General features: G+C 38.6%; 1 protein-coding gene across 2 annotated transcripts in view; it reads left to right on the forward strand.

The window, feature by feature from the left end:
- HS6ST3 (heparan sulfate 6-O-sulfotransferase 3) overlaps positions 1-27,149 on the forward strand; it is a 303,593-nt gene that overhangs the window by 81,611 nt on the left and 194,833 nt on the right. Inside the window, exon 3 of one of the 2 annotated variants that reach the window (XM_054188970.1) lies at positions 8,287-8,298. The exons of the other annotated variant lie outside the window; for it this stretch is intronic. Coding sequence (XP_054044945.1) covers positions 8,287-8,298 — 12 coding nt within the window. The remainder of the gene's footprint in view (positions 1-8,286; positions 8,299-27,149) is intronic. 2 annotated transcript variants of the gene reach the window in all.

The raw sequence follows: 27,149 nt of genomic DNA on the forward strand, positions 1-27,149 counted from the left end.
TAACCTACCATGCTTTCAGCTACCTAGATCCTGCTGTCCTCATTGACATAAAAGTCACAGGTATGTCACAAATTACAACACATACATGAACCAAATAGTTTTCAGTAAAATAGACTTTCTAGATATTTAAGAAATCCCGTGGAAATTCTCTCTTTATTCACTTCTCCCCCACAAGAATCAGCAGGTAAAATACAGGTGCTAATCACGAGGAACACAGCTTTGTAAACTGGGTAATAGAATACGTTAGAATGTGAAAACTGTCAATTTTTAACAGCAGAAACCTGGAAACTGAGCATCTTAACTGCTGTAGGGGGGGAAAATAAAGAGCTATTTCACCATTATACTTTGAATATGAGTTACCTAGTTATCTCATTTACTTATTTGCATGTATTTGCTGGCCTGTCTTTACTGTCAGGTGTTTTGAAAAACAGTTTACACATAGCTAAACAGGTACCATGTGAAATAATCTGCTTTTGGGTTGAGCAGACTTAATGTGATAATCTTGGCTTAATTTAATTTGTTCTAATGGTAGCAGTGAATTTTTAAATGGTTCATTTGGTGCTTAATTATTGTTTAAGGGATTTAATATACTTTGAGAACACTCATATTGGCATCAAGTGCAAAAGCCGTTCATCTGCGTACATTTCTTGTCTTTCCACTATAGGATATGAGCAACAGTAGGAGGGAAAACCTGGTGATTTGATTGCTTAGAGACAGTAAAGGTTTCTTCTAAAAAGGCTTTTAAGGTTATGGTACGTTTTATTTCCTGTGATGTAGTGTGAGAGGCATAGTCACTGTTAGTGAATGCCTCAAGCTGGTGGTCCTTTTTGACCTCTTTGGAGGCTGTAGGAGATGCTGAACCAATGTTAGAGAAGGGGCTCAGAGGAGGTCGTATGTTCACATGAAACTCAGATAAATTCAAATTATCAAAGAACCTTCTTATTAAATAAGGGCATATTTACATTTTCTTTTATGGAAAAGATTTCCAGTTCTAAATGAATCCAGTGGTTTTTAGGCAGCCTTGTTGATGGAGTCCTTATCTGTTTATAAGGCAGATACAGCACAGAACCTGGTGCGTTGCCTGTGGCATGATGTTAAAAGTACATGTAAAGTAATGCGTTAACATGGTCAAGTACTGTGGAGAGTGATACACATGTAGAATTGCACAGTTGCTCTGAAATCACGTTTGCCATGCTTTTTTGAGAGCCTCACCTTTGCTGTTTCCATTAATCCATTTTCCCAAGGACTTGTTCTGAACTTAGACTACTCAGGGGGTTCAAATAGTTGTTGGGGGGGAGAAGAGGAGCGACTGGATCATCCTTAGGTGGGCAACACAATTAATTGATTTAAACATTTGTATAACTGCACCTTCTGCAAAAATGATGATACCTTTATCCCATCCGAAGCCAACATGTCTGTTCTCCCTTCCCTCATCTTCTGTCCTTATTCAGGGTCGTCTAGCGTATCGAAGTGATGCACGTGGTACAATTGAAATACCATCTCCACAGTGAACCTCAGAACAATTTATACTTGTTTATATCTAGGAAAACTATCAGTTCTTTTGGTGGCTCTCAGTTGGAAACACTACGCCTCCAGGTGTAAATAGTAAGGTCATGGTGGGGAGTTGCGTCTTGTTGAGTGAAGATGAGATTTGAATGCAAGCAGTAGGAGATAGGTTCCTATTTTCTACTGAAATTACCTTCGGGTTACACTGTGACAGGACCATAAATTTTAAAGCGACAGACCTGTCCAGCAACGCACTCCTGCAATGTGAGGGTAGCATACCTCATTAGTAAGACTTGTTCTTGAGTGGTAGTAGTATGAATTCGTGTCTCATTTGCTTCCATGGTGTAGTTTAAGTAGTATCTCTGTAATATGCTTCAGTCTTGTGATCTGACTGAGAGCATTAGCAGTCACAATTATCACACCAGAAGCAGCTGCATTACAGTTCGGCACACCCAGCTGAGAGTAATCACTGGAAGTTTTTACCAATAGTTTTGTACCTCCCAGGTAAATAACTCCTCAGCACTGTTTCCAATGTTGCCTTTCTGTTGGTGCTTCCTTTTTCTCTTCTTCTTCCTCTGTAAACATCTTTAAAATCTCTTTTGTCTGGAAAAGAAATCCAAGCAAAACCTGCCTCTTCAATACTTTTTTTTTTTTTTTTTAAGCTGGTATGCTGCCAGTTCCTATCTATAAGATTAATATATCTGTATTTATTTTCTCAAGATGGCCCTTGCAATTAAGTGATTTATTCCTTACAGTTTTCAATGAGAAATAGGTATCTTTTCCAACTTAAATTTACAGATCTAGTAGGGCTGGTAGGCAGTATTTACTCTTCATTCTTCTTACATGCTGTGTTATGATACTTGATCCTTACTTTGGGATCTAATGAGTTTTCTGATGTAAATAAGAGTCACTGTTGCATCTCTTGTTTAATTTTATGTAACCACGATTTTAAAAACTTAATTTGCCCATTTTTTTCCCCTCCAATAACTTGAGGGTGGGATGAATAATACCTCAAACCGTATACAAGTTTCTTAAATTCATTTAATTCTAGTTGATATTGTTGGTGTGTAGTCTTCTAAAAATCAGTAGGCAAAGCTAGTGTCACAATATCTGTGTAAGGGATGTTTTGATTTCTTTATCCGTCCCTGTCCACCGCTCCAGAACCCTCTTGCTTCACCATTCAAAGCCGAGTCAACAGTAATAATTGCTTCAGCGTTCCAACTACTATTTTGTCCCTGAAATACTTCTTCAGTAAGATCTTGGGGCAGTGAGCTGAAAATGTTTTAAATAGTTCTGTTGACTGAAGAGTTCTGAGTGCTTATCAACTCCCAATTTTGATCTGTTTGAATACTTTTTTTGCCTTTTCTGTCTGAAGGGAGGAGAAAATCTAAAGAAAAATCAAGGGTGTCAGGTGATTGTTGGACATGACTTTTTTTTCTCCTCTTTTTCCTGTGTTTTTTTTTTTTTCTTTTTGCCTATTTCCTTTTCTTTTTTTTTGTTTTGTTTTGTGACTACCATTCTGTGATATTCTTCCGCTGTACAATGTGCAGCTGTCTTTCTCATAATAGTCCCATGGAATGACCAGATCTGACTTAGACTGCAGTCTAAGGAAGTCTCCTTAAGTCTCCCTTCCTTTCTTACATATTGCAACTCTGACTTCGTGGACATCTGTCTAAAAGACTGGTTGTTGAAATTTTGTCTTGAAAAATATGGTAATTCTCTACCAAAAAGCTAAATTCTGTAGGTAAAAACTCACTTTTCCATCGACCCTGCTAATCACAGACGTGAAACAATCCCTCTGCTATTGAAGAAGGATGCAGTGCAGTTTTATATACTCAGTTTTCTAAGTTCAAAATTAAAAAAGGTTGCAAGGTTGTTTCTCTGTTAGTATATCTGTTGAATTATTTGAAGACGCATATCAGATGATTTCAAGTTGGCTGCTCAGCCCTGAAGAGAATTTTTAAGCACCCAGGATCAGTGGGAACTGCTGAGAAGGTTGCCTTTTCCCTTTGAACACTACATTTTGCTTTTTGTATTCTGTAACTGAAAAATATTGCCAATTTTGGTCTCTAAACAAATCAACCCTGCTCCTATGAAACATCTTTATTATTTACAAGCAGTGTCGCACATTGAATCTATTTGAAATCGTATTTGAATCTATGACCCATCTACACATTTAATGGAATGTATGAATTATTATTTTAAGTTTGGCAACACCTGTTTTCTCTCACTTGAATTTACCAATTTACTGTAGCAATCCATTATGAGGCTATGTAGTTCTGATGTTCGTTAGGATGGCTGCTTGCGTAGGATCTGAGTACAGTTCCTTGCTTTGCCTCTTGGGGATACGGTTTAGTGATGGTTTTTGTCAGAGTTAGGTTGGTGGTTGGACTAGATGATATGAAAGGTCCGTTCCAACCTAGGCAATTCTATGATTCTATGAGATGCAGTAAAGATACACCATTAATTTTATTCATCCCAATTCAGTGATATTAGGTTATAAACGTGCAAATAAGGTTTGGCTGCCTTTGTCTGTTCCTCTGGTTCAGTAATAGAAGGTAACAGATTCACTTTCTCCTCTGACAGCTACTATATACTTCCCTATTTTCTTTTTAGGAAGTGGTACTTTTAAACATTGATAGCAGGGGTGCAAACTTAACCCAAAATGCTAACACCAAAGTTCAAAGGCTAACCCCAAATCGTGGTAGTGATTTCTGACTCCTAATATAAATAAGCTATTTTCTTTCTCTTTCCTTCTAGCATTGTTTCTATACATTGATTACTGGTGTGATGCTCAAGAATTTTGCCCTGTGTAAGAATTTATTTTTATCTTTATGATTTCATTATTAATATCTAAATCTCATGTGATGCTTGCCTTGTTTTTGTCTGGATGTAACTTTTGTTATGTATTTCTTTTTCTGTATGAAAGTGCATGTTCAGTTATGATGGGGAAATAATCTGTAACAATAAACTTACACTCTAAAAATACTCTTAAATCTTCAAATATTTTGTTCTCAAACCATCAGAAAAGCAAAGTCATAAGATACACATGGTTTTACTTTCATAACAATGGATAAACTTATCAGTAATTTAAGTGTACAATTAAATGTTTAATGTTGCAGTCATGAAATATTTGTGAAACATGCACTTTTTCATTGTAGGGTTTTCTTTTTGACTAAATGCAGCATCCATTTCTATAGCTACTTTTTTTTTGAGGGTCATAGAATCTTCATGGTTGGAAAGGACCTTTGAGATCATCAAGTCCAACCCTACACACACACAACCCGCAAAACAACAACCTACAATCTCTGCCCTTCAGAGCATGCCCTGAAGTGCCAAATCTAGACGTTTCTTTAAATACCTCTAGGGATGGTGACTCAACCACCTCCCTGGGCAGGCTGTTCCAGTGCCTGACCACTCTTGCAGTAAAGTAATTCTTCCTAATGTCTAATCGCAACCTCCCCTGCCACAGCTTCAGACCATTTCCTCTGGTCCTGTCATTATTCACCTGGGAGAAGAGGCCAACACCCACCTCTCTACAACCTCCTTTCAGGTAGTTGTAGAGGGCAATGAGGTCTCTCCTCAGCCTCCTCCAATCTAAACATGCCCAGCTCCCTCAGCCTCTCCTCATATGACTTGGTCTCCAGACCCCTCACCAGCCTTGGTCTCCTGACCTCACCAGTCATAGTACAGTGTGTATAGATTGGAGACTGATAATCCGTTTTGATGACTAAAGTGCTGCTCTGGCAAAATTTTGGAAACTAAATTTAAAAGAATTCTGTCTAGAGACAACATAAATATTTAAATTTTGGGGCAGAGTTTTCCATGAATTCTTACTCTTGATGTGTCCCAGCATTTACCAAGCTGACTGAGAAGTTTGTCCTCGTGCTAGTAGATCCCAGAGTGCTGCTAGCCAGGACCGGGCGTCTTTTCCCTCAGGCTATAGGGCACATGCATTGCTGCAGACCACGTGCTTGGACAGAGGACCTGCCTGGTTGGGCAAAATGTCAACTGTTGTCAGCCTGGTAAGGTGTGACCCACTTAAGCTTGTTTCTGTGGGTACTTGTATGATTGTGTATATATATATACATGGGTATTTGCATGATTGTGTTGTTTCTGTTTTATGGAGAGGTAATCCCAAATGTGGGAGGGGAAACTGGAACAGGAACTTTTGGTTAATTTGTTCTTTTTATTTGTTACTCTTCTCATTTCTCTAATACCACAGTTCTCTTCTTGTAAATACCTTTGTTAGTTTTGCCTGTAAACCGGTCTGGCAAGTTAAGCTGCTGGCTGTTGCTTCAGCTGACCTTGTCCACATCTCAGAATATTATCCTGGCCACTGGGCTCTGGGAAGCTTTAAGTAAAATTTGCGGGTCTCCACTCTGCGCCTGAAGTAGGACCAAGAAGCAAGATGTGAAAGCAAAATTCATAGTGTTGTGGGAAGTGGGTGCAGCCAGGAACTGTCCTTTTACTGTGGTAAAGCTCAGCATCACAAGCTGGATTCCCTTTTAAGAAACTGTAGTGCTTGACTACAGGGGTAAACATGCATATAATGCAAGAACTTTGAAAAGTAGACACACAAGTGATGCTAGAGGTAAAACTATTACTCTCACTAGTGAAAACAAAAAATCCAAGCAAACCTCCTCCTCCACTTCCAGTCTAAAAGTTGACTTCGAATTTGTAGTTTCTCTGTCCTATTCAATTAGATAATGAGCAGAACAGTTACGGTAGGCTGTCTGTTACGGTAGGCTGTCTGTATGGGAATACGTGTATCTACGGAATCAGAGATGGTCATCAGAGCCTTTAATTGAGCATTCTGGATCTCCATCTCCAAAACTGTCTCAAGCTTTAAATACTGCTGCACTCTATTACACGCTTGTTGTAGACTTTCCCATCTCACACAAGTAATGCAACACGTTGCACCCACAGATCATAGTGTTTTGAAGACAAAACGTTAGTTAATTTCATTTCTTTCATGTTAGGAAAGAGCATGCCCTGCAATGTTCTCCTGATGAAATGCTGATATTATAGACCCTTGTTATTTCAGCTGTGGTAAATCTCTGCAGCTGAGCAACTTTTTCCCTTTGTGAAAATTAGAATAAATGACAGATGCAGAAAGCAGCAGTGCTGGACCTTAAAATGTCCCACAGTGACTATCTCTTCTCTCTTCAAAGTTGATTGCAGAGGAGTATGTAAATATTAAGATTTTGGAAATGAAACCAAGATACAAGTCAATAGGTTGCCTTATTTCCTAGTCCTCCTTATAGCTGAGCAGAAAGTATAATTATTAAAGTACCTGAATTCCTGGAGTATTGTTAACAGCTGCCTTATTGCTGCTGCAAGTCACGTTTATCTCTGTTGTTGTACTGCTAAAGTCAGTTCCGTTATTATGGGGCATGGGGTTGGTCTCTAGAGCATTTCCTAAGACCCAAATATATTGCAGTCTTTAGGGCTGAAGTTTTTTTCTGGGAATGACAACGAAAAAACTACTGACAGTTTTATTTTCTAGTCTGTGCCCCTTCTCGTCATACCGGCCTATTTGTTAACTCCTTACTGTGGCCTCTGTCCTGTCTGCAGCAGCAGTGCAAAAAAAAATGAAGAACGGAAGGTGGAGAGGTTTTGACATTTTGCAAAGTGATTTCATGTTACTTCATTACACTTGAATGAGAATGAAGTGGGGGGAGGACAAAAGGATCACCAAGTCCCTTCTGAAGTGGAAAATGTAGAACTGGCTTTTCAGAGTCTGAAAGTTGTGCTTGAAAACAACTTCTAAAAGTTTTCTCAATGTTTTTTATTATTTAGGACTAAAAATAATACATATAATCTTACTGAGTGAAAATCCAGCCTGACATTAAAAAGAAATAATCTGTTTTTAAATTTAAAGCTGGTATATACTGTGTAGAAAGCAGGTTGAGTTCCAGAATATGCAAATACCATATCAAGAAAAGGAATTAACATCCTTCCTCTCCTCTGCTGCCCCCCCCATGGTTCAATCTTCTGGTTTTGTCTTCTTTTCTTGTTTTCACATCTCTGAAATACTTACTGCAAGATAAAAAGCTGTAAAAAAAAAATTAATCAAGCACAAATATACATTAATGGCTTATTGCTTTTAAAAATGGTCATTATGATCGTTATTCACAAATGTTGTTCACAGATATGTAGGAGTGCTGATGAACTGAAGGACTACTTTACACTAACTTTAAATATGTTCAAATTCCACTAATCAAATAAGGGAAAGTATAAAAATTGCTGCTCCATTTGCACAGGTAATTGTAATATAATGAAGATCTGAAAACGGTGTTATTGATTATCCAGTAAGGAGAAGCAGCTTGTACCACAACGTTTCACTGGTAACTATGTACTGGTTGGTGTTACTTGCTTTTATCTTCTTTTCAGTGTTTCGTTCCTGTATTCCACTTGCAGTGTGAAAAAAGTGGCTATGAAAGCATGTGGTAATCAGACGGACTGTAACCTGAGTGAGATCGGATTCCTGGAGAGTAGGAGGTGTGACCACTGTTGTTAGAGCAAATCGAGATCTAACAACATGGGGAAGATTTTATTTATGTAAAAATTAAAGAAGGGTCTAAATGGTGCATTATTTATTTTTACAGAGGCTTCAATGGTGCATCTCAGTTGGTTCATGATAATATGATAATAATGCATTTGTTTAGAAAGTTGAAAATTAAATTTTGGTATATTGTTCTATTAATCTTTTTCCTTAAATAACTGTATTTAATGGGAATATTACTGAATATCCGGTCTCTCAAAGCCTCTGTTGAGAAGACCACAAAGGTCTTAACTTTAAACTCTCCTATCCTCATAGAAGGAAACTGCAGCAGGTGTGGTCCGAGGATAATCAATGGGAAGAAGTAGGTGCTGGGTAAGGGCCTGTTGCTTTATACAACTCGGTGAAGTTAAGATACAACAAAAGTGTTTTGTTGTATGCATCTGTATCTACTTACTCTGTGTTTTATTTATAGGATATTATGGAGAGATGGGTAAGTTGGAGCAGAGGGATTTTAGTTTGGTCCTGCAGTCTCCGGACTTGAGAAGCAGAGGAGAAAGAGAAGTTGAGCATTGCCATTACTACAGTCAGAAACACTTTAACCCCCAGCCATAGGCAACCATATGGGACCCTCTGCTGAAGCTGCTAGCATCTTCATTTAATTATGTCATAAGTGTCACCTGTATTTCTTGTGTGCCTTAGTGTATATTTATACAGCCTCTTTAAATTACAAGCTTACTACCGTAATGGTACTGCTTTCAAGCAGAAATTTCACATCTTCAATATAGGATTTGGCTGATTTTTTTTGTTCTATAATTTTTTCAGTCTACTCGTGGGTTACCTAATTACTTATTATAGAGACAAAATCATCATTTCACTTTTGAGTGTCAATGGGAAACATCAACATCTATTTAATGTATGAGAATATGCTGAAATGGAGGGAAGGGCTTTTGGTAATTTGTTTCATTAGGCCTTAATGTGTTATTTGGCTACTTCCACAACCTGTAAGTGTATTAATCTGTGACATTAGTAGTCTATAGTTGTGGTATCAAAACGCATGACACTTCTTCCATATTTTGGATGTATTACAGCAGCAATAAAAGACCTGCCAGACAGTTGAAAGTTGGCACAATTCCTACAACTGCTGCTCTTAAAAAGATTGTCTTTCTGGAATAAATGATGGAGGCTATTAAACATTGTTGATACTTTAACACCATTATGGGGAACAATACGAAGAGCGCTTGCAACAGTGGCACCTGGCACCAGAACAACAGCACTGGATAAAAATACGATTATCTACAACGAGGTCCAAAGGCAGAACTGGCTCTAGGGATAGGCAAGGTTGTTGTCCTAAAAATGGACATGCTGGCAAAATGGCCATGATTTTGCCACTTGTGTTGCTTAGGAGGAAGCCTCGGTCAGTCGGCTTGCTCTTGCTACCGTGGATGGCAAGGCTGAGCTGGAGGACGCATTTTTGTTTCTGCATGGAAACACAGTTGTTACCCAAGCTGTTGCTCACCCCTGGCTCTGCAGAGAAAGTAGTGATCGTCATGTGGGGCCAGTAGAGAGAGGAAGCAGTTCAGATTTACTTTGATTTCAATTTAGGATATCACTTCATCAAGACCGGTAATAAAGCCATGATATTAATCTGTAATTTTTGGATGTATTTATGTAACAGCTTGCTGTCTTTCGTGTGGCAAATGTGTACAGTTGGCTTTCAGTTAGTTTAGTTTACAGGAAAAATAAATTGAGAAACGTAATTTTTCCTATTTCAAGGGGAGGGTGCTGTAAAAACAAAAGTATCTTTGCTTTAGAGCAACTAACAGCTATAATAATCATCAGAGTAGAATATTGCCTGGGAGAACTCCCATTTTTTCAAAAGCCTATTTTATATTTAAAAAATATTTTGGATTAATGCTTTCAAGTAGATCCAATTTTTGTATTGTAGTAAGACTGAAAACTTAGAGGAACAAGGGTCTTGTCTACTTTTACATTATGCAGGTTTGGTAACATCAACACCACTTCACACACATGTTTTGTCAGCAAATTTTGTGTCTGACTTGGTCCGTTCAAGCTGGTCCATTGGTCCAGCACATGAGCAAGCTGGTTACCGGCAGGGCCTGGTTTGGTTTGGCACCTTCAGTTCGGCATTTCCACTGACATGAACGTACTTGGTTTCTTCTGGGGCAGTGTTGCACCAAAGAATCAGACGCAAAGTTTTGGTTATTAAAGTCTTACTCACTGTCCATACTAAATTAAAAGACTGCATGAAAACACCTGTAACTTGGTTATCTATCCAAGAGCATGCCATTTCAGTCAAAGGACATAAAATCACTACAGGGACGGAACGTAAATAGTGATTTAGCTGACCAGCCATAGGTGTTTGTCGCTGGAGAGCCAAGTTGCTTCCTGGGATTCACTGACTGTAGCAACTAGATCTCTGCGGAGTAGAAAAGCAATGCAGACACTTATCTTTAGGTATCTCTACCTGGTACTGAATCATACCTACAGTCTGGTACAGGGAGTAGATGATTTACAAGGGAAGGATATTTTTACTCTGCTGAAACTTTTTAAGTATTAATTTTAAATGAAATCAGCATTTGTTCTGCTTGTCCACTCTTTTTAACAGACTGCCTTTTACTGAGCAGTCTGAGATAAACGTGATGGTGGGGAAGAAAAAGCTTTTGTTAAAACTTTGAAAGGGAACAGAAGAAAATCCCAAACAAAACTCAGAATGCAGTCAGCCAAGAAGGTCACAGTCACAACCAAGGGCTAGTTGGAGCGTTCAGCTGACACCGGCTGCCTGTGTTCTTACAAGTGAAGACAAAGCCACCCTCAATGTTGAATACGAAAATTAAAAATTAGGATGCCGATGGACTCAGTTGGTCAACCTGTTCTCAACACTTTGTGTTCTAAGTTTCTGCGCTTAAGTGCGTGTCAAAACATAGAGAAGAAATGCTTTTTCCCCAACACATGGGGTTCATTTTCATTCATAATTTTGGTGCTTTTGGTCTCCCCTCTGGGGCTATGAGTGTCTATTGCCTTTTCAGAGGAATGGTATCCACATTGTCCTCTGTTTTGATTTTGTGTTGTGTTTTTAACCAATATCTTGTAGAAGTGATTGATAATCCGGCCCCATATGTTTTTGCCTTCTTTGCTTAAGAATAGATGAGCTTTTGTTTTTTAATAGGAAAAGTAGATTTATTCTGTGGTATGCACAAAGCACAGACTCTTAGGCTTTAGTGTGAAGTTAACTCTCAAATTCCTAGCTAGATGTAGTCCTTAATGTTCAAAGAAGCTTTGTCCAAGAGTCCGAACTGTTGCTGTCTGTTTTATCCAAACAGAACAAAAACCTTTGAATGCTTTCTTTAATCATCTTATTCTTTGATCAGTGGCACGAGTAGTTGTGGAAATTTGTATGTGTCCAGGTGTTCTGTGCTTAGATTACAAGGCAACAAGGGGTTTCGACAGGTTTGGTTAAGCACTTAAAGCTTGGAGTGAGCATCAAAACCAAACCCTTGAGGGTCTCTCTTCCTGCCTAAACATCTGCGATGTGTGATTTCCATTGTCATCTAGAGTTACAATGAAGAGCAAGGGAAAACAGATATTTAGCATTTGAGGTATGCAAAGATGATTTATTTCATGTGGATCACAGTGTAAGATTTTGAGAAGGATGACATATAGTTGTCTGTTGCAAGATCCTCTGCTGCCTTAAATTTTCGTAGCTTCATTGATGTTGATGGAAGTAGGACAACATAGACCTGCTGTGGTTTTGCCTGGATTTGGTTTGTAAATTTGCCGGAGATACTAGGATTGTGCAAAAGATGTCTCTGTTCTGTGTAGGCTCTGCACATTTTTACTGAAGTCTACACTTAAGTCTGTGCGTATTGGGATCCAGCTGCCCCAGTGACGGGACTGAACAGTTTGTTTGGAGGGTGTCACTGTTCTTATGGGGGTTATGGGTGCCAGTGTGGTAGTGGAAACCAGCCCATGAGAAAGACCGCTGTTTGCCCAGGTCTTGCCCCATATGGAGTGTTCTGAGTAGGTCCTGGAAACAACTGAAGCCCTTCTTAAGTTGAGCAGTATGTGTAGATGGTTTCATGAATGGAAGTGTGGGCTGAAGGGGGACTCACTGGTGGACAAAATGAAATGATAGGGTCTGAACTAGACAGAAGGATATAGAAACTCCCTATACATATATATATATATATATATATATGTATATATCAAGGCTGCTGTTTGAAAGGGAGAAAGAGAGAGAGGAGAACAAGAGTACATGCAGATTACATAAAGCACTTGGAGCTTTGAGTTATGAGCCCCATGTGGGATCACCGTCAGTCCGAGATTTAATAGCTGGGGAATTTAGTCCTGTGTCTCTGTTTTGGTGGCAAAGGAGGTTTCAAATGCCTTCCAGACAATGTTATAAATATTTCCTCTGTTTTCTGATGAATGTACAAAGGTAATTACTCTTTCTGTAAATTCTGAAGTTTGTCATCACAGCTGTGGCTTCTGTCACTCCAAAATCTGTGTCACAAGACAGTTTTTTAGCTATAAGTGCTCATTTTATGATTCTTAGGACTTCCAGCTCCAGGTGTGGGACAACACCATACCTGTACGGCACCCAGTTCTTGGCTTTGCCTTCAGGTCTTGTTATCATGTCGTCAGAAAATAGAGGAAGTGCTTTCAGAGTGAACCTTTCATATTTCCAAGATCAACCTGATCTTCCTTCCAGATACTGTAAGGGTTGTTCAGTGTTTGCAGAGACACGCAGCTCTCGCCTTCCCAGACTGACTGTGACGGCTTTTCTGTTGAAGAGCTGGTCCTTCAAGAACGCTGACTGCATTAAAGCTCTGGGCACTTTGACGCGAGATTGCAGTTTACCATTGATCCAATTTTACATCAGCTGATAGAGTGGTGCGAGATCCCTTCTTTTCTCTCAAAGGATTTGAATTCTGGAAGTGCAATAATCCATGTTCAGTGTACTTGATTTTGGTATGTCTCATGGGCTTGCCAAACATTTCAGCAGATTGTCTTGTGAACTTTTCGCCTGGATTAAAATTAGGAAAGGGGTCTTTTCTGGTGGTTATCATGTTTACCACGAGACTGAGAGATTTCTTTCTCTCTTCCCTTGCCTCCTGCCCCCATACCCCAGGGAGTAAACTCGCTCTGTGTCCATCTTCATTCCCTTCCTGATGTTGTGCCCAACTGCTGTTTTTTTCTGAGGCACAAAATTCAGCTGCCTCCAGCTGAATTTCTCCAGGCCGCCTCCTGTGGAACCACAGGCTTTGGCCTTGCTTGTCACATAGGCCATGTTTGGAAAGCAGTCCTTCTACTTGCCCAGGATCTAGCCTTTCAGATGACCTTGCTATAAGTGCGTGAATAACTAAGAAACCAAAAAGTTCAGCAGTCTCTTTTCAATGAGATAACAGCCTTGTCCAAGATTGTGTAGAACCAGCTAAGCTGGAGTTACTTCTGGTAATGAGAGCGTGCTTTGCAGGAGGTCAGGGTCCATTGGTGACTTTAGTGAAAAATGACTGTCATTCCTGATACGTACAAACCAGCGTTTTCTCATAATCCTAGCTATTTGTAATTGAAACTGGTTCCCGCCGCCCTATAAGAAGTACTGTGCTAATGTACTGAGGAGTGTTGTTCCACTTGAATAAATTGTCTTAGTCTTCCAAAAGGTTTTGAGATTTATATCCCAATCTGAGAGTTTGAATGTCACCTTTAGAGAAAAGGTGCATGCAAACAAGAATGTGAGGGACGGTAAACAATGGAAATGAGTTAAATTTGACTGAGTGTACGTTCAAGGCTTATCCTCTGTGGATGATAGTCCTGATAGCCCCTAGGTGTGCAACCCTAGGAATGCATCCTAGGCTACGCATTGTGGTGAGCACCTTCCTTTATTGTTCCCCTGGTTTAATTGGCTGTGTAAAGGCTTACAAACCGAGTTGCTGAGCTTTTTAGTTAACATACTCAGCGTGCTGTTCAGAACTGAGACAACCTTCAGTCTGTAGATCAGATGTGTTATCTTACTGAAACGTATTTATAGTGCTTATATATTCTACTTGTACAGGAAATGAATGCAGGCATGAGTAGAGCTTTAGCGAATAATCTTTGAAAATAAAATGCCCGAAGCATGAACCTATTGTGAGGATTTGTGCTGCGTTGTGGTGCTCTATCTAAAGCTGTTATGACAGAATATCAAAAAAAGGGAAATTCGGAATAAAGAATGAGTTTTTAGGATGTAAAAAATGACATGAAAATTGGATTGACTTGTTGCATAGCATCATTGTAGACATGAAATAGGTACAGTGTTGTTTCCTAGACATTTTTAAAAAAAATGTGTATTTTCATGCAGATGCACTTTGCAACGATGCCTTTCTTCAGGTCTCCTTGATACAGAAATCGCTATGGCTATTTCAGACTCCATTTTTTAACATGCTTGTTCTTTGAAGTTGGTTTTGAAGGTGACACCTTGTTGTGTCTTAATCACTTCTCCATAGCAATACTGTAGGCTATTATGGTCGAGGTACTTAACTGCTTTTCTGCCCTCTCTTGTACTCTGTCACCGTAATAGCTATCTTTCTGTACACCATGTTGGGGGGGAAAAAAGGTGGAATTCAGATTAGATTTCTATTATAGCCCTTATCTAGATTGAGCCCTCTGGTTTATGGTAAGCAGTAAGAAATTGTGCTGAATTTGAGGTGCATATTTCCATTTATTGTGAGTTACGTGGAACATGTTTTATATAGACCTGTCTGAACAGTGCATGTAGTTGTGCGCATAATTTATAAATAAGGTGATTTGACCAAAGAGAAGCAATGTGGATCGACACTAGTTAAATGTTAAGTTAACTTAACTGCATCTGGAGGGTGGTGGTTGTGGCCAAGCATGGTAGCGCTCCCTCAGAGCAGTGCCGTGGTTCCTGTGTGGTTGAGAGTGATGCTAAAGTGAAGGAGGTGGCAGCACTCGTGGAACAACGGGCTCTCTGTGGTGGGTTTGAGATGCACGTGTTCTCCTCTCATCAAAAAGCAAGTGCTGATAATGCCGCTCCTCTGCCCATCCTCAGTTTGGGAGCAGTAGGAGACAAGGCAGGGCTTCTGGATGGACGGGGAGATGGCAATCCCAGGGTTGATTTTTCTTCCCCAGTTCCTTGCTGGACATATTGTAGTATGAGATGGCAAGCTGTCCTTCAGTTGGCTAGTTCTTCATTAGTGTTTTCAGTGAATGAGAAAGTATTTTTGATTGCTGTGTGAGGGTGTGGAGTTTTTTTAGGTAAAGCAGCTATTATCGTCGTCTTCTCATCACCTGTAATTGTGCAATAGGGCACATCTGGTTACAGGCTCATCATGACACAGTTACATTTTAAATAGTGTGGCTATTTAAAGTGACTTAAATATTCTCTCACTTATTTTGTCTCCTAAAGAAAAATGAACAACCTTTTTACAATGATTAGTTTGCTAAAAATAAATTACTTGAGTTGCCTTTCCTTACTGTAGTTACTGTATGGTACAAGGGAGAAGTGAAAGTTGAATGCTTTCATTACCTCAAATTCAGGGTCATTTCACAGGTGACAGCTAAGAAATGTTAATGCATGCTAAGAATGCGTTTATTAATGAGACTAATGCAGATATGGGGACAAAGCCGTCTCATGTTCCACAACCATAAGGCATGTTAATCTCTTTAGTTGATGAATTCTTAAATGAGCAGATTGAGTGAATAATTGGGTTGCTCTCTTAGTCCTTAGTTGGAAATGTGAATGAAAAATGCTTTGATATTTATATTTGCATAAGACATAATGTCTTCTAATTGATTTATTTAATACTTTTGTACTGACGTAATTGTTTAGTATGCTTGTTCTCTATGCCTTGGAAAGAAATTATAGAAACAGAGGCTTACGGTTTTGCCGTTTCTCACACAACTTTCAGCAGCCTAATAAGAAGGTGAGGAGGCAAACGATATTTATGTGAAATTGTATTCTCTCTATTTTTGCTAGCTGTCACGTTTCCTATGTGAAAGCCTGCAGCTATTGCCTGACATTGTTGCTGGGAAGGAAGATGCACAGAGATGTCATGCTTGCCTTTCCGATTGCCCTTTTACACTTGTATTCATGCAGTCCTCTTACATTTAGTTATGTTACAAAATTCTTAAAATTGGATGTCTGTTGATTTTTGCTATGGTAAGCAGACACAGAGACTGCAGACTGGACAGTGAACTGCAGGTTTGATGGTACCTTCCATGTTTTACTGTAGTCTTGCGGAAGCTAGGTATTGTAAGATATGGTGTCAACAAAATTTGTTTTGTTCTGGTTTTGGTTTGGGTGATTATTTTTGTGGGGTTTTTTTTGTTTGTTTGGGGTTTTGTGTTTGTTTGTTTTGGGGTTTTTTTGTTTGTTTTTTTTTTTTTTTTTTTAAAGAGGCCTTGTCAGTGTCTGATTTTCCATAATAAAGGAGAATCTTGTAAAATTTGTAATGTAAACATATCCAGTGATCACATGGGTAGAGTGAGACTTCTCACTATATTCCCAAAACATAAAGGTTAGTACTCCTGCTCACTAGTGGGTTGAGTTTTATGTTTACGCATGCAGGGTTTAGCAAGTGAGAAAATAATTTTCTCCAAATACACTGTGCACAGATCTACAGCAATGTCATTGGAAGATTCTTCTTAAAGCTTTATATGAGAGGTTTTTCTGAAAAATTGTTTGTGCTGTGAGGGTTAGGAGCTTAAGCAGGCTGTGGCTTTTCTCATGTTTCACGTTGGTCTTAAGGCAACCTAGTGTTTAAGTTAATGCAGTAAGTATGTAATCAGCCCTATTGCTGCTCTCTTGCTCTGCTGCGTCTGGCAGTTTTAGCTTTATTTTCTATTGTCCGTTTTTGGCTGTGTTTCAATATTTGTTTCTAATTTACTTTTTTTTTTAATTTATTTACTTGAACTACTTGAACTACTGAGCTATTTAGCATTAATTTTCAAAATGCTATTTAAATCTATACTTAAATTGCAAAAAATTTTACAATTTCCTGAAAAATAAATTCAGACTGTCTTATTCAGCTCCAATGCTTCTTGGAGTTCATCTTTTTCACAAAATAAAATATTGTGCTCTTGTGTGAGAGTTGTAAGGTTGGGTTTGTCTTGTTTTCAGTTTTCCAGCTTCTACATTTTAGTCTCAGAACAGCTCTTAAGTCCTTTGTACTTGCTGTAAAACTGTAGATTTTGTAGACCTTGAGCTATAGAAGTGGGGAAAAAATGAAACACGTTATGGGAAAAGGGACTTTGTGCACTTATTACAGTCTCTTCTCCTTTTATTGCCTTATAGACTGATACCAGTTGCTGTCAAGTCTTTCCTCTGTGTATTGTGGTTTTATTAGATTCTTCCTCAGAATTTGCCCACATCAAAATTAATTTACTTCCATTTTTGGTTTTCCTTTAGGTATGGATGGGAATGATCAGTGAAATCCATCATAATGCTGATTACGCTTATACCATTGCACTAATATGATCTGTTCATACTTCATAAGGGCAGGCTTTTCTTTTGATCTTTTTACTACAGTGGATTTATAACTTCATAATACCATAAGCTATTCCAGTTTCTTCTGTATCCTCTAGGACACCGAATGTTGAAGATCCCTGTTGTTTGTTTGGGTTTTTTTGTTGTTGTTTTTTTTTTTTCCTAGAGTTGCTGCCATCTTGGTACACCTCAGCTTGTAAATTTGAGGAATAAGCTTGGCTTTGCTCTGCCTGTTAAGCTGTGGTACATAAGCACATGTTAATGTCTTCCTGGTAACTAGTCTTCCATTGCTCTGTGAGAAATCTAATGATTTCCTTCTGTGGGGCTGTAGGTGATTTTTTTTTTTTTTTTTTCCTTCAGTCAGCCAGATACAAAGATGTGCTGTGGAGTTTTGTTTTGTTCTCCTTTTTTATTTTTCATAATTGTTGCTGCCTGTTTGCACAGTTTCTCTTGCTTACTTAGGAAAATAAGACATAACATGCAGTATTCTAAAACTGGACGTGGGTGTCTATGCAAGCATCACCTTGTCTTTGTAAAATAAATACACACTTGCTGTTGTGTTCTTTGTGCAATGGGGTGAAGTACCAAGACGCATTTAAGTCGCGTTCTACTGAGTTGGTAATGGGGGTACTTACTTGCTGCAGCCTCACGCTGCCTGCCTGCTCCCCCAGTTTGTCAGAGGGCAGCCGTGGCACCAGAGCACAGGGATCAATGCGCAGCTTTCGATACCTCCGGTGCCTCCTGCCCACCCGCTGTGCACTGAACTTTGTCACGGTAGGGCTGTGACAGCCCATCGATTAACGTGCCTGTGGCGATGCCAGGGAAACAGACAAACCCTTGCTTAATTGAAATACTTATTTTATTAACTGATTAAAGTACCTGAAGCTAGTAAAGCAGTAAAGCTAAAGAAAAAGTGATATAAACTAATAACAAATAATAACGCTTCCTATGACCTGTTTCAGTTGCCTACTCTTTGCTGCCCACACTGTGGCTACCCAAGGGGGTCTTGCCCCTGCTTATCCATCCCGATGGGTGGCTGAGAGAGGCTACCTGCGTTGGGCTCCAATCACTGATTAGGATCAGGTTGTGCTGACTACAGTCCAGCTCAGGGACCAACACAGAGTTTTGTCCCAGGTCCAATGATGAGGAAAAGGCAGCAGTGCTTCTGCACCATTGTTGCTCCTGTTGGCTGATGTTCCTCCAGGTCTTTGGATGATCTTCCCCTTCTCCTCTGCCAAAATTGCTCTACCATGCCAGGTGATGTCATCAGTCTCTTGGCCTGAGCATTACATGACTCTCTGAATCTAATATTACTTTGAATGATTTAATCTCGTATCTCATTTTCTGTTCTTGTTGGTTACTCCCTCATCTTACTTTTGGGTACTGGTCATTAGGGTTGTTTCTTCATGTTACTTTTGGGATGCTGCCATCAGTAATCTCCAGGCAAATGTTAACTCCCCTTCCATCAATCATGCTCAAAGTCTATCTTAGTTCCCCCTTCCTTACAGCCAAGAGCTCTAAAGACTGCTATATATAATTTATGTCTGGCTAGGTCATAGCGTCAAAGGAGGTCTGTGTGGACACATCCACAGTTATTCAAGTGTTTGGGGATTTTTTGGAAAGGCCTCATGGGGTAATGTAGGATACTACATTTCCAGCAGATTCAGTGTAGGAAGAGGAAGGGGCAAATACCAGAAGTGGTGTTGCAAGGTTTTTAAGATTTATTGCTGTGTAGTAGTGAAAGCTTTCCAGCTTTTCAGGTCTGTCCAGACAGGACCAGACTATCACAGGTTCCTCTGATTAGATTTACAGACTCATTAAGTAGGCTGTGTAGACTCATGTCTGTTATAACTGGTATAATTTAATTTCATTAGTAAAGTGGCTATATACTTTTCAATGTCATGAGCAATGGTGTTGCAGCATGTTTGAACTATAATAGATATTGTTACTGTTTTATTTTCATTAGTATTATATTTTCCACTTTTTGCTTTTGAAGAGATTAGCCATTCTTATTTTAGCATTTTCCAGTATGTCTCAGGCTCTAGGCTTACCCTTTGGGCTTAATTATGAATGCATGTCATGTTTGCAATTACATTAAACGTAAGCAACAAAATGTTACATGAGTTAAGCTGGACAATAGCCAACTTCTTTTCAGAGAACAGCAAAGTCAAGGAGGTAAGAGCTGAGAATTAAGCTAGGTATTTTCTTATCAAAACTGGGGGCTGTAGTTCTGTATTTTGGACTTTAAAAAAAATCCGTAACAACAGTTCACAAGAATTAAGATTAAAAAATAATTAATGTTAAGCAGTATTTAAGTATAAATTTTAAATGAAACCATGTAAAATAGTTAGTTCAGTATAGAAGACAGGATTTATTTGTTCACCTTGTGACATTCTGTTTAAATACTATAAATAAGGGGAAGACTAATTTATCAGAAAACCCATCCATTTTAATGAATTTCTTTGTTATCATTTGATTTTGAACTATCTGTCCTTTTAAATGACCATGATCTGTTTGAATTAGGAAAAAAGAGCATTACTGTTATTTTGTTGCTGATGCTTAGTGAAGTGAAAGGTATGCACCATGCGTGTTCTTAATAGTTCCCAAAGGGATTGTCCTAGGAAGACAAATGGTATGCTTTGTATAAAGAAAAGAAAAAAAATATCCCAAACTCGCAGGATGATTTTGATCTGCTTGGAGATCTTTATGCATTCCCTCTTTTGTGAGTTCAGAAAGTGCTGGAGGTTAAACAGGAGGTACTCCGGCGGAGGTCAAGCTGAAGGTCCATTTTTGTGTAACTCTACATTGCATCTGTAGTCAGAGGAGCCACAGAAACAAGGTGTTCTGCATCTTGCAGGAAAAAGATTAATGATCTTGATTGAAAACTTCATACAAAAAGCCAGGAGGATTTTAAATTACCATTTTCATAAGAAGTTGGTAAGGAAAGCAAATACATACAGACTGCAGCTTGGTGCATCTAGAAAAATAGCAGTGAAGCTCTATATAATATGAAGAATATTTTTTTTCAGTTCCTTTTTCAATAATGGTAGATGTCTAGTTAACAAGCAAAAGGTGTGATGAGAAGTTGTATATAACTGGTAGAATCGTTTGGACTGAATTAGAGTCACTGTTTGAAGGATAGAGAGAATAATAGGTCAGGTTGCACTCTGTTTTTTAAAGACTTCATTACCTTTCTTAGAGTTACTGAGAATGTAACCATGGGTTTTTGAGTGTGTGTGGATCGATATGCTGCCGGAGGGATCTGTTACCAATCATCAAATGATACCACGGAAGAAAAGAGTTACTTTAAGTACCTCTGTAATTCACAGTTAATAAAATGGTGGTGTTATGGGGGAACTTCAATTTAAGAGACGTTTAGTGGAAGATCTGTGCAGTTGGACATAAAACAAGCTATTGTTGCTAGAAAATAGAGGATAATTTGCTAAAGCAAAAAGCTATTGCATTGAATATATGATAAGTCAACTCTGTGTTTCATTTTGATGGATAAAGATGAACTAACCACTGGACTGGAAGCTGATGGTTGCCTAGGGACCAGTAATCCTGACCTGATTATATTTAGTATAGGTAAAAAGAGGACAAGTCCAATCACAAGCTGATATCAAAAGGGCTAATTTCCCAGAACTGAGGAAAACTATATTTGAAATTGTCTGTGAGGAAGATACAGACAGAAAATTGGGAGTTCCTTTAGAAAGAGTAAGGAAAGGGCACCATGGAAAATATCTGTAGCTAGGAAGTAGAGGGAAACAATCAGGTTTTTATTCTAAAATACACTCAGATCAAGAGAAAGTTACAGGCTCATGACTAGAAAGAGGTTAAAAATCTTAATGTTGATTTAGGGGAAAAAAAAGGTAAGAATGATAATTAATTTTCTTTCTGCATTTTGAAGTGTGTATCTCAGGATGTACCAATGAGATTGCAGAAATCCCTCATCTTTTCAGATCTGTTAGTAACCAAGGACAGTGGTGATAAATAACATAGACTTATGGAACGAGAACTGGTGTTACACCTGCACCATTGCTGGAACAAGAGATTGAGGAGAGAATTGTTGCAGTTGATTATTGGACTGGTGAAAAGACATTTAATCAACTCAAAAGGTTGTATCTCACCTGTCCTTAAAAACTTCACTGCTTTTTGGGGAAGAGTTTGCAAAGGCAACACTGTTTGCTGAAGGCTTTTATGGGACTCACAGGACTTGAAGGTCTAGAAGGTCTATAGCTATGCTATGGATAAAAAAATTGCTATTAGCATAAAAAGAAATCACTGCTAGTATTTTGTTGAATCAAAATAGCTTTGCCAGCTATGAACAAATTCAGACCACTGTGTTTTTACTCCATCAAACTAAATTCTGAAAGGACTAAATTCACCAAGAAAGCAATTCAGAATAACTGCACTGTAGCTCTGCAGGTGTCTTCCAAACATAATGGAATTTGGAATCATAACTGTGTTATACCCCCAGCAACTGGATTCTGTAGGTAGGTGGGAGTCGGAGGTAGAGCATGTCCTACTCTGCGATGTCTGAAATCTTTGTTTTGGCTGGGTAATGCAGACCCATTCTTAAAATCACAGTAGCTCAGGGTGGTGGTTCCCTTCACCAGAAGAAATAGAAAATGCTAAAGATCTGCTTATAACATGTTAATGACATCTCTAATGAGGGTAATAAAATATATGATGTCCAGTATGGTGGAATGGTTATAAAAGAAATTACAATGTGAGTTTCTTAGAAAAATAGAGGACAACTTTCCTGCAGTCTTGCAAACAATTTAATCGGCTGTTACAAGGAAGTATTGGGAGGATTACTTGCCACTAATCCATCTCAGCACCCACTGTTTGTGCTATTTTGAATGATCTATTTTTTGTTCAAATAAAATAATGCCAGATCTGTTTGCATGTAATTACCACCAATGCTACTTTTTCTTATCCTTTACAGCCTTCAAAACTAATACAGGGTAAGAATGCATATATTCTTTACATGAAGTTTTATCCAACTTGCTCAAACCAAAAAAGCTGCAAGACATCTGTGTCACTTACCATTGTTTCCAAGTGGTCCATTAAATTGACACAGTGCTTGATTTGCCTCATGATTATTAAAATCTTGCTTGTCTGCAATACTATCAGTGCATTTTGAGCCCTGTTGTGTTCTTAATGACCAGCATGTTCATAGTATGATGGTGAAACAATAGTACAATACAGTAGTTATACAAATTATACTACACTAAACTTACCAACAAGATAAACTAAAAGGTTTTCTGGCCCAAGTTGGGAAAAAGCTTGACTTCCCCTTTCCTTCTCCTACAGGGAAGAAAATCTTCTGTCCTATGTACCTTTCCTTTTTCTCTTTCTCTGGGTAGAGTATCTAAGGATGGAAGCTTATTAAATCACTTTTATTTTTGAGGGACAGCATTTTTAAAGATTATCTGATAAGTATGATGTCTACATAGTGATGACTTCCTTCTTACGCAGTGTACGTGCAGCATATTTACAAAAGTAATTATGATATTTGTAAACAGAAAGGCTTAATTCTGTTGAATACGGTTGGTTAATGACCATAAATAAATGATCTCTAGGTTACAGGGAAATGGCTTCCAACTTCATTGACATCACTGTCTTTGCAGGCTTTGTTAACTGTCTGTCTTGGTTATGGAGATGCATTTAGATGAGTTGTCATGTTGGACATGAGCAGTTCATAGCTTTTTATATTTCACTGTAGTTGAGTATGAGAATACTAATGAACACTTACCTAATCCCCACCACTCGTTACCCTTTGGTTCTTGTGATATCTGTTTTCTAGCCTCTTTGTGTTACAGTTACACTTCATAGACTTCATGGAGAAGTATTTAATTATTTCCGTCAACTACATTTTACTGATTTATCAACAAGAGATACACTTGGAAATGTCTGACAAGCAAACTGTAGAGATGAGTATTCCTCCTCGCAGTCCAGCGTGTGCTTTGGTTCTAGGTCAGTCTCAAGCCTCAGGCAGGGGGTGGGACAGATGCTCTAGTGGCACTTCAAATGGCAGGCAGCATCTTTATTAATTCATGTATATTTAACCATGCACCTGTTGTGCATACATCTAAATCTCAATTAGGGTGCACGTCAGGAAAAGATGATCTGATTCTCCTCTCTTGCTGTTCTTCCAAAGCTCAGGTCCACTAATCCCCCTGATTTTATTTTGTCTTCCTGCAGTCTGTCCTTCGATGGTACCACATGTCTGTTGGCCTTCTGACAAGTCTTCTGTCTGTTGAAACCTTTGGCCATCTACCCCTGCCAGTTGTTAACGGCTGAGTCTTTGAGTTACTGAACAGTTCATTATGAAAGCAAAAAAGCAGCTTGATCTCTTCCAGTCCGGACTACAAGGAAAATTACTTTCTTGTCTTGCTAATATGAAAAACAGGATGCTGCATTTGCCTGTTATAGACTATTACAACTGAGTAGAGAGTACAGATGGCTGGGTGGAATTTCATTTCTGGTTTTGGTCTGGGTGGGATGGCCCTTGTTCATCTAAGTCCAGGCTTGAAAATTATTCTGCTGTCCAAACCACCCCATCAAATCCCTACCTGGGATCTGTAGGAGGAGGGGGCAAGGCAGATGAGACTAATTTTTGTTATTTGGTGGTTGTTTCTGGGGGAGGGAGGCCAGTTATGCAATACCTACAGATATCATTTGTTCTTCTTGCTTGTTGTTTACCTTCCTCATGTTCCTTCAAACAGCATCTGTGTAGGTTTCAGTTGTGGTCTCCTATAAAAAAAACAACTTCATATTTGTATTTTTGTTTATTCTTTCACCCTGCTATCTCGCTGTTTATGTTGATAGACCTCAAGTGCTATGTGTTTGTCAAATAATGAGCTTGGTCATGTAGTTACTATCATCTTCTGGTTAAGCGATATATAGTTGCTTTACATGTTATGAGTTACCAGCATCACAGGCCGTGATGAGAGGTAAAGAAAATTGTTGTTATCTCTCCAATAACAGTGAAGCTCAGTTGTTGACCTTACCTGCCACAAGCTGAACCAGTTCATTAGAAAACTTGGATATATCAAGAAAAACAGCCTCTGTGTCTTCCTTCCACTATGCAAGAGAAATGGGGGACAAAGTCTGTTTCTAGTAGAGTTCACTTAACAGCGTCTTACTACTTACTGCCCTTCTGTAAGTCTGTGTTGCGTCATTCCTCCTCTGAACGGTTATGGCATTAGTAGCTTGCACTTGTTCTGTAAGGTTTGCAAGTGTAATGAGAATTAATTTGAAATCTTGCTATAGATAGAGGTCAGCAGCAGATGATAGTCACAGATCTTCCGGGGATGGTCATCTGTTTCTGTCCCCAGTCCCAAAGCAGAATCTGTTGTATTTCCTGAGAGTAAAAGCAGGCTAGGTCATCATCTAAAAGAGATTTCACAACTGGAGTGATAATGGTCTTCCTAAGATGTTGCATCATTCCTTAGACTCCTCTTTTTATTTTTGAAGATTCTAGTATAAGAGTATTGACTCTCTAGTATAAGAGTATTGACTATTTTGATAATACAAAATGACAGTGTAATTCAATGAGGTTGTAAGCCAAGTATTATATTTGGTGTGCTGCAATATATAGAGTACACTTTTGTATTTTGACTCTGAAGGATCATCCTGCAGGTAGGGGAGGTGATAAGTTTGTCTCTTCGGTATTGGGCATCAGTAGTTTTTTTTCACCTCTGCACTGGGTTGTTCACCTGTTCATCTCCTGTATAAAGAACAGTGATTGTTAAATTCATTACTACTCCAGTTTTCCAGATTTTTCTTTTTCTTTAAGAGACTGATGCTTTCTGTTCCCAATTTTTATTATTTTTATTTATTTTGACTGATGAATGTTTCAATAAGTGAAAACTGAAAGTTAAGGTGTGAATGTAATAAAACGTTCTAAAGAAACAGTGGCAGAATTAGGGAACTTCTCAGCTGTAGACACCTTTATAACAGTAGTGCATGTCTGTAGCATCTCTGCAAAAGTATTTGATGCTCAGAGTGACTATCAAATCAATAAAACTTCTATTTAAAGTCATGTCAGTTTTGTATTACGAAGCTCTATTGTTTTCTGTGCTAAACTACTTAAGAAACAATTCCATATTTCTTCAAAGAAACTGAATAGAAAAAGTTCCAGGCAGACAGTCATAAATTTTTTTAGTCTTGGTTGTGATGTATGGGATTCACTTTGAGCTTACTTTATTACGCTAAGCAAGTAATTGGATATATTCGGAAATATATATATTGAAATATATTGAAAAATTACAAACAGCCTGTGCCTGTTTGTTAACTGAAGTTAAAATAACATTAGCGTAAACTCATTAATAGGTCCAAATTAATAGGTCCAAAAGACCACAGCTGATGGGAATTGGAGCTGATTCTGTCAGGTGTCAACTTAGCCATGAACTCTTCGCTATCCTTACTCCTACAGTTCAACTCTCTCACGTTTGCAAAAAATTACATTGTCGTTCCTTTGCTAGAAAGGAGTTCAGTTCAAAAAGTCATCCTCCCACGTAAACCACTGGTGATCAGATGCAGTGGGATGCCAAAAGCTACCTACTGCAATTTTAAAGTGTGTAGAAAGAGAGTGAACTACTCCTACTTCCAGAAAATCTGTATATGCACAGATGAGAGGCAACTTAATGTGCTTCAGCAGTTAAATAATTTTTATTTTGAACATTTTTGCTCGTTATGCACAAAACAGTTGTTGTAGGCATTTAAGGAAAACGCTTAACAACCTCCTAGAAGGTGTATCGATTAATGCATGCGCAAATTTTTGTAGCACAAAGCAAGGTGAGTTCCATGTAGCTGAGAGCATGAGAGGCTAAATTAGATGCCATTTTACCCCATATGGAATAGTTCAGGAAGTGTGTAATTTGGAAATGTCAACTACTAAGTAACAGTTTCGAATACCTTAGAAAATACTTATAAATGGCTTCCAGTCATTATACTTTGAGATGAGATTAATACTGTGCATCTAAATGAGATGCTTATTTCAGTCCCCGAGCAGATTAATTTCAAGACACCAAAGGTCAGGGAGGCTCTAGTAATAATCTAATAACAATTGACTGCACGTTTCTGGGAGATTTAGCTGCATTAGAGCCTGGTTGCTGAGGGCAGGACGAATTAGTTATTACTTAACTGGCATAACTTGAAGCAGCGTCAGCCATCGAATGTGACTAATACAATGTCATGGAGTAGCCAAAGGCAACAAATGCTTGGACAAGTGCTCTAGAAACTCGGAGCATGGTCACTGTGGCTCTGAGCAGATTTGTCTGTGTCCCACCTAATAAAGGGGGATTAAGTTGGGTGGGATTAAGGCGTGATTAAATTGGGACTGGGATATGTGACGTCATGGTTTTAGGCAATAGGCATCACGCCATGGTTCTGGAGAGAAATTAGGTGTTGAATGCATTCACTCAAGCGAAAAAAACATGATTTTTGTTTTGTTTGTGGGTTTGGTTTTTGTACAGGTGATGATTCTTACAGCAGCCTGAATCACTCCAAAGCCTGCCTCCCTCTGAATCTTACCACAGTCCGACTGTATGATGTGTGTAAATTCACGTGGAGATGCACAGATCGTAGGCACTAAATAATGGCAAAGAATTTTTATAATAT

The sequence above is a fragment of the Rissa tridactyla genome, chromosome 1 (genome assembly GCF_028500815.1).
Source record: "Rissa tridactyla isolate bRisTri1 chromosome 1, bRisTri1.patW.cur.20221130, whole genome shotgun sequence".
Taxonomy (NCBI): Eukaryota; Metazoa; Chordata; class Aves; order Charadriiformes; family Laridae; genus Rissa; species Rissa tridactyla.